This window comes from Mus caroli, unplaced genomic scaffold (assembly GCF_978045245.1).
Source record: "Mus caroli unplaced genomic scaffold, Mus_caroli_1 scaffold_10, whole genome shotgun sequence".
NCBI classification, from domain to species: Eukaryota; Metazoa; Chordata; class Mammalia; order Rodentia; family Muridae; genus Mus; species Mus caroli.
In genome coordinates, this window is record NW_028227265.1 from 20,551,663 (window position 1) to 20,565,515 (window position 13,853).

Genomic DNA, 13,853 nt, shown 5'->3' on the forward strand with positions numbered 1-13,853 from the left:
GAAGGCTATATTATATATAGGCCCAGTTCGTAACAGGCCTGTGTCATAGCATAGACCCAACAGTCTCCTAAACAGTATTTAATTCTGAAGCCTCAGTTTCTCAAAAGATCGTCTGAAGGTTACTGGTCTCAATGGTACCATTCATGCCCACTTTTTTGGTTATAGGAATTTTAGCACATCAGGTCTGTTGTCAGGGGCAGCTGCACTAATGCTGTCCTAGGCTGTGAGGGAGTCCTGCATTTAGGGTTTCGGGATTCTTGAAAGCATTTAGTTTTGTGTTTAATGTGACACCCCTCCCCCCTGGCTTTTATTTACATCACTGTTTCTAGAACCCAGGTCTCTGCTCACGTTAGCAGGAAAGTTAATTACTTAACTGCACTACTTTAAAAAAAAAAAAAAAAAGGTTCATCATATCCGTAAGTTCCCTGGCTCTTCCCAGGTCTCCTTCTAATGTGGCCACGTCACAAGGAAGAGGGCTGGGCCCCGGCAGTGTGAACCTTAGATGCCTGTTAAGAGTTCAAGACTGAGGGGAGCAAGGAACCAGCAGGGAGGCCTAAGAGCTACCTCACGACTGCAGCAGAGACGGCCGTGGCAATGGTCCTTACAAACGGTCCGTTTAAACAAGCTGGTTCCAGAAGACTCCACGCGTTCTATGCAGAAGTAGTGAGAGAGACAGCTGAGGGATCTCATTGAATGGCAAGGCTCTAGCAGCCACGTCTTTGGCTGAGTTCACCATGGGGATGTCCATGAGCAAACCGACTACAAGATACTTCCTAAGACCTAAAGGCCACAGGCTTTGCTGATGAAACCCGTCAGCCCCATTCACTCGGGATATACTATAAAGAACCCCTCAGCCCTTTTGCCCCATGGAGATTTTTGACCAAGAATTCTTCTTGTTTCCGGCTGGAGGAATTAAGATTAGCGACACTGACCAGGTTGCTTTCCCGCCTCTTCCAAAGTGGAGTTCCCATCTCGGTCCGGAGCAGCAGCAGGGAGGAACATGCTACTAGGCATAACCATCTCAGGAGCGGTCACCTGAGGGGAGAGAGGCAGTGAGACGACAGAGTCAAGGCGCGGGGGGAAACAGACACAAAATACGAAAGGTTTAAAAAGTATTTAATAAGCAAAATTAGCCTTCACCAGTCTAGAAGCTGGAGGTGTCACTTTGCATAGCTCAGTGAAGACTCATGTTTATTAGACAAAGCTCACATCAGTCAAAAGTGTTTCTACGGTTACATTCTGGACATAATTAGCAGTGCACACTTGAAGAGTAATCTTATTATTAATATTTTTCTTTTATGCAGAATTTTGACTTTGATCACTGACAATGTTTTGTCACGGGCTGTGAAACTTCTTGGGCAACCAATTAGGTAGATAAGTTGAAAGGCCCACCTTAAGCTACCGCAAACATAATAAGGGCCCTAATTAAATCATACCTAGTAAAGTACTCGGTAATCTGGAAGCAGGGAGCATTGTAGCACTGTTTTCAAAATGTATTCAGGCGAGGAGAGGAGGGGAGTTGGCGGAGTGAAGGAAAGGGTAAGAGGCAGAAAGGAGAACAAAGGGAGGCTAAGGACATGCACACACTGGCAGCTTTTCCAGGGAACAACACCGTGTAACCCTTTACAAGCTGACATCAAGAACAAACAAGCAGTTCTTGTGACTCACGTTAAGCCAGAGTTTCGTCTAGAGCCTTTTATGCACAGGGCACACAGCCTCAGAGGGAGCGTGTGCCCAGAATCCCAGCAATCCGGCTAATTCTGCACAGCGTTCTACAACGGAAGCCCCTTCCCTGACCCTGAGACTGGCCATTAGCCCCTAATGGGGCATTTCCATACTTAGCCCTAGGATCTAAGTAGCTACATTTTAGGTCAGATCTTCAGACTTTCCGCTCTGCCTCCCTGCTGTGTGGGCCAGAAGCTAGCTCCTATCACAGGCTCTTCTGGATGTGTGACGGTGACAGGCGATGGCAGCCTTCAGTATCCGGGCGAAGAGTAAGGACTCTCCATCTAAAGAAAGAGTTCGCTAACCTGCAAGTACAGCTCTCCAGTGGCCACGTCCTTAAAAACCAGACAATTCTCCCTTTCCCTGCAAGTGCCTGCTACCCATAGCTCCTCAGTCTGCAGTGGGACCCACAGATTGTCTACCTCATTTGGGTGGGGTTGGAGGACAAACTGGGGCATAGGCATGACCATGTCTCATTGCATACACGTGTGGCACTCTGGAAACTAACAGGGGAGTGGGCAGCAATTTCTCTTTGCCACGAGGCAGGAAAATTTGGCATCGATAACAATTCCAGATGCACTAGAAACTGTCTTTAATTTGACAATGGCTGGAGGAGTAACGGGAGGTGGCATAGAGTACCTAGCCCCACCCAGAGGCCCTGCTGGACCAATCAGACAAAACTTCACTGCAAGACTAATTTCACTTAAGAGCTTTGTTTAAACTTAATATTTTAAAAATTATTTGAGAGGTTGTGAGATCCTCGCCTTCCTCAGACAGCTGCTGGCCAAGTCCACTAGTGTCGCCAACAACAGGCTCAACAAGTAGGGGGAACCAGAACAAATGTGGCCACTGACCAAAAAGACGACTTCGTATTTAGGTGCACGAGATAGGGTTTTTCAGGTCTGGAAACCAATAGACACAAAACCTAAGCAATAGGCGCTCCAGAGAACGGTCTTGAGGAGAAGGCCCACCGTGCTAGGCAGAGCAGGTGTGTGGCAGGTGAATGGGAAAGGCATGTGCCCGCCCTCAGACAGCTGCACCGCAGTGCACTGTCGCAGAGCCTGTGACAGACAGCTGCTGTAGAGCTAGCTAGCTGAATTGTCCAGAACAGAGTGGGGACTGCCAAACTCGTTCTATTTTCTCCTTAATAGAAAGCATTTCTGACCAGTGTGGTTGGGGAGTCCAGCGGGAATCCAAGAAGTGAAAGGTCACCGATTAATTTATAGTCTTCAGCCTCTTCAGCCGAGGGAGAGCACGAGGTGGGGGGTAAGAGGGGGAGAAAGAGAAGGAAAATAAAAAGAGCCCCCCCACACACACACCTTTTTTCTCAGTTGTAGCTGCAGGATCAGTCCTTTTGGAATTATGAAAAAGTGAATCATGAGAAGTAAAAAAAAAAAAAAAAAAAAAAAAAAAAAGCCCTACAGAGTAAAAAAGAATAAAATTATCTCTCACCTCAGCCGTGCATCATTATAGAAAACCGTGGGCTTTTTCTAAGCGTTACAGTAAGGCAGACATCCTCTCCAACAGACTCAGTACGACGGATCAGTAATTGTTTTCATACACTTTAATTAGAAAAACTCAGATGGCTATGAATAATAATGGAAAAGAGAGACTTTTGCACTTGAAAGGCTGAAGTCAATCAAGTGTGAATGACGGCAAAAAAAGGGGAGGGAAGAAAAAAAAAAAAGACACCAATTCATCAGCCCTCTGTTGTCTCGCTGCGACTTTAATCATAATTCCTGATTGGGATTCAAGAAGGCAGTAAGCAGAGGCTCTTTGTCTGCCTTCACCTTCCATCAATTAACTCCCCCGAAATATAATCATCAACCTCACGGCCTTCTGCATCTTAATCCGGCCTCCAAACCCGGAACTCCTACCCCATGTGTGTGCTTAAGGAGGGACCTTTATTCACATGCTCTTGCCCCATCTATACTATGCCCAGCCTGTCCTGGGGAGAGAGTTGGTGTGTGAGATTTAATGGGCAAGAAATCCCCCGGAGGCAAAGGGGAGGATCCCTGAAGGAAACTAAGGGTCTAGGAAGCCTAGCAGAGGTCTATGAGTGCAGGTGTCTGCACCAAGGTTGATGGGGAAGCAGCTTCACTGTGTGTAGACCTACCAGTGGGGCCCCCATCAGTTTCTAAACATCACTATTTCGAGGCCTGCATCTCTTCTTCCCTCTCTTCCTACCAGTGTCCAGAGCCTTGTGCTCTAAGCTTCTTCCTAGAGGACTGGAAATGTAATCGTGCTAACAGCTCTGGGGCAAGCCCTGCTCGGTGAGGAGAGGATAACAAAGGCAGGGCTCCGTCAGTGCTCACCTTGGTTTTCAAAATCCTATTTGGTTCCTGGACTTTCTGGAAGGGTCAGTGCACAGCCACAGTGAGCCTAGCTCATCTGTCACTCAGCTGTGCTGGGTGAAGATCTGGAAAGGCCTTCCCTTCCAGCAAGCGCAGCAAAGCACAGGGTGGAGAGAGGGTTAAACCATGGCCCGCTCACTGCCATTCTAAGTATGCCCAAACCTCTGAGATCCTCAAAGAACTGGGCCCCATCGCTGACTTTTCTGCAGGTAACACAGAAACATAGCTTGCTCTCTGCCATTCCTTCTCCTCAGATGCCTGGCCTCCAGCTCCACCCATAGCTCCAACTATGACAAATATACAATCAGGTCAGATACCCACACACATATGAACTTATTTTTCTGATGGCCACGTGTGGTGGTTTACTTGAGAAATGTCACTGGTAGGGAGACAGATGTATTTTAACACCTGGTCTCTAGTTGGTGGTCCTGTTTGGAGACTGAGAAGGCACAGCCTTGCTGGATGGGATGGCTTATATATGCTCGGCCCAGGGTGTGGCACTATTAGAAGAAGGTGCGTCACGATGGGTGTAGGCGCTGAGACCCTCATCCTAGCTGCCTGGAAGTCAGTATTCTGTTAGCAGCCTTCAGATGAAGATGTAGGATTCTCAGCTCCTCCTGTGCCATGCCTACCTGGACACTGCCATGCTCCCACCTTGATGATAATGGACTGAACCTCTGAACCTCTAAGCCAGTGCCAATTACATGTTGTTCATATAAGAGTTGCCTTGGTCATGGTGTCTGTTCACAGCAGTAAAACCCTAACGAAGACACTGGAAGAAGTATGTCACAAGGTGTAGGCTTTGAGGATTTTCGCTTTACCCCACTTCTAGTTCATATCCTGTTTGTTTGTCTGTCTTTCTGTCTGCTTCATGCTTGCATGGTAGAGTCATGCTCTCTTTTGCCCTGCCTCCCTGCCAGGATGGACTCTCAGCCCTCTGGAACCATAAGTCAGAATGGTATGCCTAAAACACCCTGCATGCCTAAAACACCCAACATGTTAAGTTGCATCTCTTGTCCAGCAATAGATAAGCAGACTTAACATTAAGACAGAGTTCTTCTGGTTAAAGGGAAAAAAAAATCAGCTGAATAGAGCCACTAATTCCTCAGGACTGGCCTTGACCGTGATGCTAGATGCTTCCCTTCTGTCTCTTCAGAGCCAAGATCAGGTACATTACAGAGTGTGCAGAGGTGAGAGGGATGGTAGTTACAGTCATTGGCTACCGGAAAGCTGGTAGCTCTCATGTCTTCATGGCAAGGGGACAGCCATCATGGTTCACTTTGGAGTGTCCCATTCTGAGGCAGAGGCCATTCTAGACTGAGCAATTCTTGCTTGTTAACAATAAAAACCAAAGAGCACCACCTCAAGCTAAGATGCTTCACATGTAGGCAACTCCAAAGCTGTGCCCTTGTGGAAAGGAGAGGGCCTTTGGGGGGGGGGGGGACTCTGTTGACTTGTTTGCCCCTGCTTACTAGCCGCCCAGTAGGACCCGTGTTCATGCCCACGAGATGTCTTGGCAAGACAGAGTAACCTGGGGAGATCTTAACCCCTCAAGTTCAGTGAAAGTTGTAGCCTTCAGGAAGAACATTTTTGAGCACACAAGACCTGTGCAATTTCAAGGACTCAAAGGCTCCCCAGCAGGGGAGAATAATGCATGGACTCGGGTAGACTTTCCCTTGGTTACCTACAAACAGTGGTGTGTGTTCACAATGACTACTTCTAACCTCTTCCTAGGTCCTCACGATTGTGGATCATAAAATTAATCCCTCTCAAGATTTCCTGTGATGAGTGGACCCCACAGCACCAAGGATACACCATATACATCCAGGGTCTTAGTGGTTCTGGTCCCTACCATGACATAAGAAAGGATTGCTGGCATTTGTCACTTCTTTTAGGAAACTACATGTAGAAAGATTACCTGGTCTGCTTTTCCATGCTCCAGGGTCACAGAGGTGGAAGGTCTGTCTACCTCTAACACCATGTGTAGCTTAGGCTTTACCCTACTCCCTGTGATAATAATCCTTCCCATTTATCTGTCAAAGCTACCACAAGATAAGATGGCCTAGGTTAGCTCAATTACAGCCAACGCCTCCCATATGCCGGGCAGCAGAAATAGCATCTCAGAAAACCCAACAAGCCTGGTGTCAACACCCATTGAGGTGGGTGTCCCTCTGAAAAGCAAAAGCTTGGTTTCCAAGGACACTCAAAGCCTTCACTTTTCAGTGGGAATCAACACAGTGAACCACCTAAGACAGAAGGAAGACGACCAGAAGCCGCAGGTCCCAAGGCTTGGACCTAGCCACTCCCTAGCTCCTGGTTCTCTAGGTTCTAGGCATGAACCTAAAGCTGAACTGCTGTCAGAGCTGACCTCGAGCTACTGGTGAATGGAGTGCTCCCTGGTGAGGAGGCTTCAGGGCCCAGCTCTCCCTATCCCGTTGGATCCCCATGGGCACCACTTGCTGCAGAGCTTGAGCCCTTCTTCCTTCCTTCCTTTTTGCCTGCCTGCCGGTGAGGCATGGCAGCACAGTCTCTACGAGACCTTGTCTTTGTCATGTATCATCTTAGAAAAAAACCAGTATACTTTTAAAATTTTTACTTTTTAAGACCTAAAGTCTCATATCCCCCAAGGCAAACCTCCAACTCATAATCCCCCTGCCTGAGTGCTGGGATTATAACGATGTGTACCAGCTGTACTGCTTTCAGGAAATTTTAATTGTTGCGTATAACTGTACAGATTTATGGGGCTCAGGGTGAAGTTTCACACACGTATACTCTGTATGCTCATCACAGGAGGACCCCGGCATGTGCGTCTCCTCCAGCATTTATCTCTTCATGAGACATTAAAAGGCTTCTCTTATGTCCAAAATATACACTGGGGTTGACTGTATGTAGTTGGCCTACTGTGCAACAGAATACGGGACAGTTGGCCTACTGTGGAACAGAACACCGGGATGCCGTCTTCCTCCCCGCCTGGAACTTGGAATTCACTGACAAAACCTCCCTCCCCACAGATCTCCCTTCTAAAATGGTTTGAGAAATAGACACACACAGACAGACACAACTGAGGGCCACACTAACAATTTATGTAGATCAAAATAACACACACACCAACCAGAACCGGAGTTTGAAAACAGAATGATTCAGACGGATGGAGTAGGGGATGGGGAAGGACATAAGAAACAGGAGCAGCTATACGTGTGTGTGTGTGTGTGTGTGTGTGTGTGTGTGTGTGTACACAGACGAGAGAGCTGAGGGGGAAATGGATGGGAGAGCAAAGCTTCATTAGACCCGAGAGGCAGGCGGCAGCAGTATACCAAGGTCACTTCTAATTTAGACCATCTAATTGGCAAACAGGCTCCAAATGGCTATCATCTCGCAGGGCTTGGAATTAATGAAGCCCGATTATTTTCATTACCTTCCTCTGAGATGGACACAAAGTGAAAGAGCTGATATGCAGGTGGGTGTGACAGCCTCGGGGGCCAGGGGGAGCACAAGAGCCCCCTTGTGGGGGAGGGGGAGGGTGAAGCCTGCCCCTGAGGTCCTCACATACATAGAGCGGAGAGAGAGGGAAGAGTGAGGGGGAGAGAGCGAGGGAGGGAGGGAGGGAGAGAGAGAGGGAGGGAGGGAGGGAGGGAGGGAGGGAGGGAGGGAGAGAGAGAGAGAGAGAGAGAGAGAGAGAGAGAGAGAGAGAGAGAGAAAGAGAGTCATAAACTGGTTTTTAAAGAACACAGGAGACCATACTATTGTCCCCCCAAAGAGAGGCTGAGAGAAAACCACAGGCAAGGCAGGGGGGGTATGGGAGCACAGGAGGGCATCTGGGCAACTATGAAATAATAAAAAGGAGTAATTGTGGACCAGAAAAGAGGAGGAAGAGGAAAGGCTACAGAAAAAGGTGCTCTTGGCTCAGCCTCATTTCAGCTGTGAGGTCCCATTTTGTTAAGTGATTAAAGAACAAAGAAAATGTCCCCAAATTAATGATCTAGGATCTCGGTGGTATGTCCTGTCACTTAGAAGACACTGATCAATTAGAATAATTTAAGAGTATTGAAACGCATAGTGGGTGGTCTTTCCCATTCTTACTGAGGAGCCGAGGAGAAACACATGTCCCTGGGCCCTCATCCTTCCCCCCAAATACAGGGACAGAGTGGAAGCACCAACATTTCCCCCAATCTAAAGCCTTGGCTTGTCTGGAAATAAGACTTAGGTATTTGAGAGCAACGTGGTGGAGGGGGGACTGGCCAGCCGAGTGTGGAGGTGAGCCTGTCTCACTGCCCCAAAGCTTTAGAGACTTCCTCTTTTATGTGACGTGTGTAGAAAGAAATGTGGTCTGAGTTGTTTCCAGCACGTGTGGAGGGTGCTGCTTCCACGGTCCATGGCCAGCGCTGCAAACCCTGCCAGTGAAGAGCATTTCTTTTCAAGCCCCCTCATCGGTAAAAAGAAGGGGACCCATGGAAGACATAGATATGAGATGCAGAGCATAAGCAGCTGTTACCATAGCAACAGACGTATTAGACCCTGCAGGTTCCTGAAAGCTGTCTGATAAGGTATTATTAAATGAAGCCTCCTCAAAAAAAAAAAAAAAAAAAAAAAAAAAAAAAAAAAAAAAGCTCTCCATTTACAACGGAAAGGAGAGACACTGCGTAAAAAGTAATCTATTTCCATTTATCAAGGCGGAATTTACTTTCAGATGGACTGAAATCCAATAGTGGCCACTTCCTTGAGACTCTAGACCTAGACGCCGAAATAAAAAAATTCTCCGGAACGTCTAGCTTTAGAGACCCTGGTTGTGTCTCACGTCCAGCCGTGATCACTGATCTGGGAGCCTTTGGCAGTGTTTTCTGTTCCTCAGCCAAAGCCACCTGCCTGGGCCCACTCTGCTATTTGCCTTGCCATTCAGGATCCGAGGAGACAGGACTTCAGCCTCTCAGTGGTTGAATGGCCACTGGCTACTCCTCGTGATGAAGCACAGGAAGGAAGGCTTTGGTTAGGAGTTATCTTCATCAGATTGCTTTCAGAGCTCTCCGCTGCACTTGGCTAAGCACAAACAGATAAACTGTCAGAAAGCCTAACCAACACTTTCCCTGGGCCAATTTTCTAATAAAATTACTGTAAAATGCCCTTTGGGGACACGGTTTCTGCCACAGGCTCATTAACATCACTTAGTTGTACAACAATTGTGAATTCCATTTAAACACCAAACTTTTCCAAAGAACAGCCCTGGCATCTGACCAAGATTAGGCATCTAGGCATCAAAGAGGATCTGGGGGTTTACCCTGGAGAGTGGCTACACAAAGCTGTTTTGGATGGAGAAGGAAACACATCACTTGCAACACTGGCCTCGTGACTAGAAGGACCAGTTCTGTGGGACAGTCACCATGCCAGTTTCCCAGGTAGAGAGCTATGGTGCATGAAAGCCCCTTGCACCATCTGTGAAGTTCAGAGGAGCGCTTAAAACACACCGCTCACTCCCTACTTTCAACAACCCACTTTGTAATCTAGTAGCTCGCTGATACTAGCAAACTGGTTTCCTGAAACCAGCACTTTTACAGTTTGTACACTTCTCAGAGACGGCTAGACAACATCTCTACTATCTGTGGAAAGATGAGGCCTGTGGGGTTTCTTCGCGGAGCAAAGTGCAGGACCTTCAGGGAGTGGTTGCTTCTTGCATAATCTCTCTGTTAGAGGTTCAAGAACAAGCTTATCACCATCCTCCCAATGTGTGGGGTGCTCCCTGGTACCTTCGACAGGCGTGTCTGGCTCTGGACACTGCTCCAGGGAGGGCTCATGGCCGTGGCTCTATTTTCTGGGGTGTTTAAAAGGTGGGAAATCACTTCTTCACAAAGTGCTATTTAGTGGGGTCACTTCCAGAAATACCTTAGGGATTGGGACCCAAGCAAATGCCATGGCAACAACCTGCTCCTGAGGACTCTGCTGGCCAAAGGTTCATGGTGAAAATTACCACTTCAAATTCGCCTCTTTGGTTCTAGTGATAAAAAAACGTGAAGGCCTGAGCTGGTGGTAGCAATGAACACCTTTACTCTGAGCACTTGGAAAGTCAGGGGTAAGTGGATCTCTGAGTTTGAGGCCAGCCTGGTCTACAGAGTGAGTGCCAGGAGAGCCAGGGTTATACAGAGAAAACCTGACCCCCAAAACAAAATAGATAGATAGATAGATAAATCCTGACCAACAATGGCTATTTGAAATACAATTTATATGTTAGTACTAAGGGATATAAAACTGTTTTACTGTCTAATGTATTCCAGGCATGGAGATTACTGTAGGCCCATGGTTGTCATACTAGATTAATACTAAACAATAAAAATAATCATTCAAGCAGAAGGAAAATATAGCTAAGTTTAAAGAATAAGAAAGGTTCTCTCGTATGCTTCCTCTTGTTCCCTTAGGTCCCCAGAGTTCCAGGCATTCAGAAAGAGACAGGAGGCTCAGGAAATCCCTTCTTACTTCCACGGCTGTTGGGAGTTGGTAGGACCCATCCCTCCTCCTGTGGGAATCTTTCCAGCCTATTTGAAAATGTAAATTTGTGCTTGGAAGACCTCTGAGTGAAGCTTGGGCTATGGTGTCTTAGGGTTTTCCACAGGCTGTTTCAAGTTCTCTTGGTACACCAATCATCAAGACCAAACGTCCTTACACAACATTATTCGTTATTTTTACATAACCGAATGGAATTGTGAATGCCCTCAAAAAAACACTCCTGTAACCTGCCCGGTCAGGATGGGATTCACAGTAGACTATTTCTCTGGGAATCTCTCTGTGAAATATCAGCCTCATCAACTTACCATCTCACTGCTGAGATGATAGCAGACAGGGAGAGAAACCGTGTCTCTTCTTCCTCTGGTGATGGGGAAAGGCCTTTCCTAGTGGCCCTGGCAGAATTGAAAGTAAGACACTGCTGCCAGCCACAGTGTTTTGAAGTTTTCCTAGTGCAGTTAGGGTTTCATGTTAAGACAGATCTTTTGGCCACGTCTATGGTGGCCACTCATGAGTTAGGCCCTCTGATGCTTGCAGGTATAAGTGCATCCATCCTATGCACATGTAAAGTCTGTGTTTGTGAGCCAGCATGTCACACACAAACGGATGACTTTCCTGCTCTGAGAACAAAATGCCTACCTTGAAGCCTCACATTCCAACGCTAGACCCAGAGCTGAAAACTGTGGGTTTAGGTCTTAGCTGGTGAGCGAGTAACTTAGCTGGGGCTGAGTGACTGTGAGACTTAGTTTCCTCCTCCGTTAATGGGAAGGTGTCAGACTTCTCCAAACAGAGCTGACTAGGAAGGTGGACGGAGGCATTATGATTGGGAAGGCCAAGTGGCCCCCAGACTGCGACACCAAGGCCTGGGGACTCAGGTTGATGGTTTCTTGAATCAGGGCCACGAGTCTGCCTTGGTAACAACCAAGCGCAAGACAGGGACAGTCAGACCTCGGCCACAGAGCTGAGATGATTTTCTCACACTGCCAGTTCTATACCAGCTTTCTGGACCAACAAACGGATCTTGCTCATGTTACCACTGCATGACTTTTGACCCCTGAAGGAGGAAAAGCCACAGGGTCCTTGTCTGGGCTGCCTTACCGTCATAATGAGCTTCTCCACGCAGTCAGGTGCCACACTGTGGAGGTGGGTGAGGTGCAGCTGGAGGTGGATCTTGTTGTTGAGCATGTCTTGGCACAGGGGACAGCGGAGCATAGGCTGCACCGAGTGCTGTGTCATGGCGTGCACCCGCAGCCGGTTCACGTCAGCGTTGCTATACTTGCAGTAGGGACACTGGTACATCTGTGGGGGCAACACCCGTCACTCCGACTCAAACATCTGATCCCTCCTAAAGCTGTGCCTTCCCAAGACCCAATGCCCCATCAATACTGACAACATTCCCCCACCACGGTAGACCCTGCAGGCCTCACCTGCTCGGGTTTGATCTCCTCTGATGCTTTTGGCCTCTTCGAAGAGAGCGGAGTCTCAGAGCTACCTGGGAAGGAGGTGCGTTTGGTGGCTGCAGGGGAATCCGTCAACTCCTTCTCTGCCTGACTGGATGACGCTGAAAGAAAAAGCAGAATATGCGCTATAGTAGCCAGCCTGGGCCAGCTCAAGGCGGCTTTGGGCTGGATGTGGATCAACCTCACTGATAGCAGGGGCTTCTTAAGACGCCAAAGGTCGGGGAGAATGACTTCCCATGCACACTGGCAACGCAGTGTGCCCTTCTTCCCACAGCCCTAACCCTGTGAATTCCTTTAACAACTGAATGTCTGACAGAGACAGGAAAGAAATGCAGTCAAGGGCCCTGGTGTTAGCTTATCGCTTCTTCTAATTTCCCATTGTCTAAACACAGCTTGCCCCGTTATGTGGGGTTGGGGCAGAGAAGTTGGGCAGGTGGCAGAGTCTCTCCAAATGCTTCACCAACCTAAACAGCAGCCAGTAAACTGCTCCACAGACCTGAACAACCGTGTGCTTCCAACTTTATCATTCCACCTCTTAGCATCAGCACAGCCAAGCAGCCTCGGTGGAAGTCTGGGTACTAACGTTAACCTGTTATAACTTACATCTGGGCTCAGCAGTTGGCTCTTTGGTAAGAAATAACTGAGGAGTGGAAGCGGGCCATGGATCCAAGTCATACCTGAGGCATGTGTAAGGGCTTTAAAGCCGGAGATAAGAGGGAAGCTCCCTCCCTGCTTACAAACCATTCTTTCCGTTGCCCTCGGCTGCGTTGCCAAAAGCCAGAATGAGTCCCCCAAAACCATGTATGTGAAGGGGGACACATGAGGTTTGGGTGCCACACAGTAGGGACAGTCCTTGCCAGCTAAGGACTGAGCTTCCATTTATTTTAGATTTGAAACTCCATTTTTCTGGAATGTTGCTTAAAGCAATGAGGAAAATAAACAAAAACACAAACCAGAACAAAGATGCCAGGAATCCTTATTCACCGGCGCCGGTGGCGTGAATTAGTCCGTCCATTATGGAATGCGATTTGGAGGCCCCTCGTGGGGCTTGCCACTCCTCAGCCTATACCCAGACAGCTCCACACCTGCCCGAGGCAGATGGATCCCTATGTTTGCTGCAGCTCTGTTCACTATAGCGAAGAAATGGAACCAGCCTAGCTGTCCATCGACAAACGGGCAAGTGGACACGGGAGACATGGTGCAGATACAAAATGGAAACACTACTCAGCTCTAACAAAAAATGAGCTCACAAAATTTACAAATGGATTTAGAATATACAATATTAAAAATCAAAGTCGCCCAGTCTCAGACACAAAGAAAGAAGAACCTATATGCTCTCCCTCACATGCAGATCCTTGCCGGTAATGTATACATACATATATGTTAACAAATATATGTGCAGGCTCGATGTGGCATGGGGCAAGGAGAATGAGAAAGGCATGTGCTAACTGACAAGGAAGGCAGGAGGGGGCAGGGAAAGGACGTAAACCCAGCCTTGTCTGTTTCTAACTCTGTTGTGGGCTTTTGAGGCTTTTGTAGTGGCTGGGAGCACAAAAACATAGTCACAGACCAGGTAAGTCTGGCGCACAGCCTGACAGCTTTAGGATGGCTGCTCTCACTGTGGGAAGTTCACAGACTCGCATGGGACGGGGCTGGGCAAGCGCTGGTTTGACTGGCTTGCTTGTAGCTGCCTGATGTTCTCACGTTGAAAACTCTTGAAAATAGTTTTGTTAAAGAAAAAAAAAAACCTGAAAAAACTTTACCGCTGCTGTTAATTTAGCATGGCATTAAGCCTCTGTTTCAGAAACCTCGAGTTTTACTCCAT

The 13,853-nt window shown here is 47.8% G+C and overlaps 1 protein-coding gene across 4 annotated transcripts in view; it reads right to left on the bottom strand.

Moving 5' to 3' along the window:
* The window catches only part of Zfhx3 (zinc finger homeobox 3), a 253,485-nt gene that overhangs the window by 14,114 nt on the left and 225,518 nt on the right, over positions 1-13,853 (bottom strand). For all 4 annotated transcript variants that reach the window (XM_085843596.1, XM_085843598.1, XM_085843597.1 and 1 more), the window contains 3 exons: positions 11,996-12,129; positions 11,667-11,867; positions 933-1,035 (listed from right to left, as the gene is read on the bottom strand). In XM_085843596.1, the coding sequence (XP_085699722.1) occupies positions 933-1,035; positions 11,667-11,867; positions 11,996-12,129 (438 nt within the window). The remainder of the gene's footprint in view (positions 1-932; positions 1,036-11,666; positions 11,868-11,995; positions 12,130-13,853) is intronic.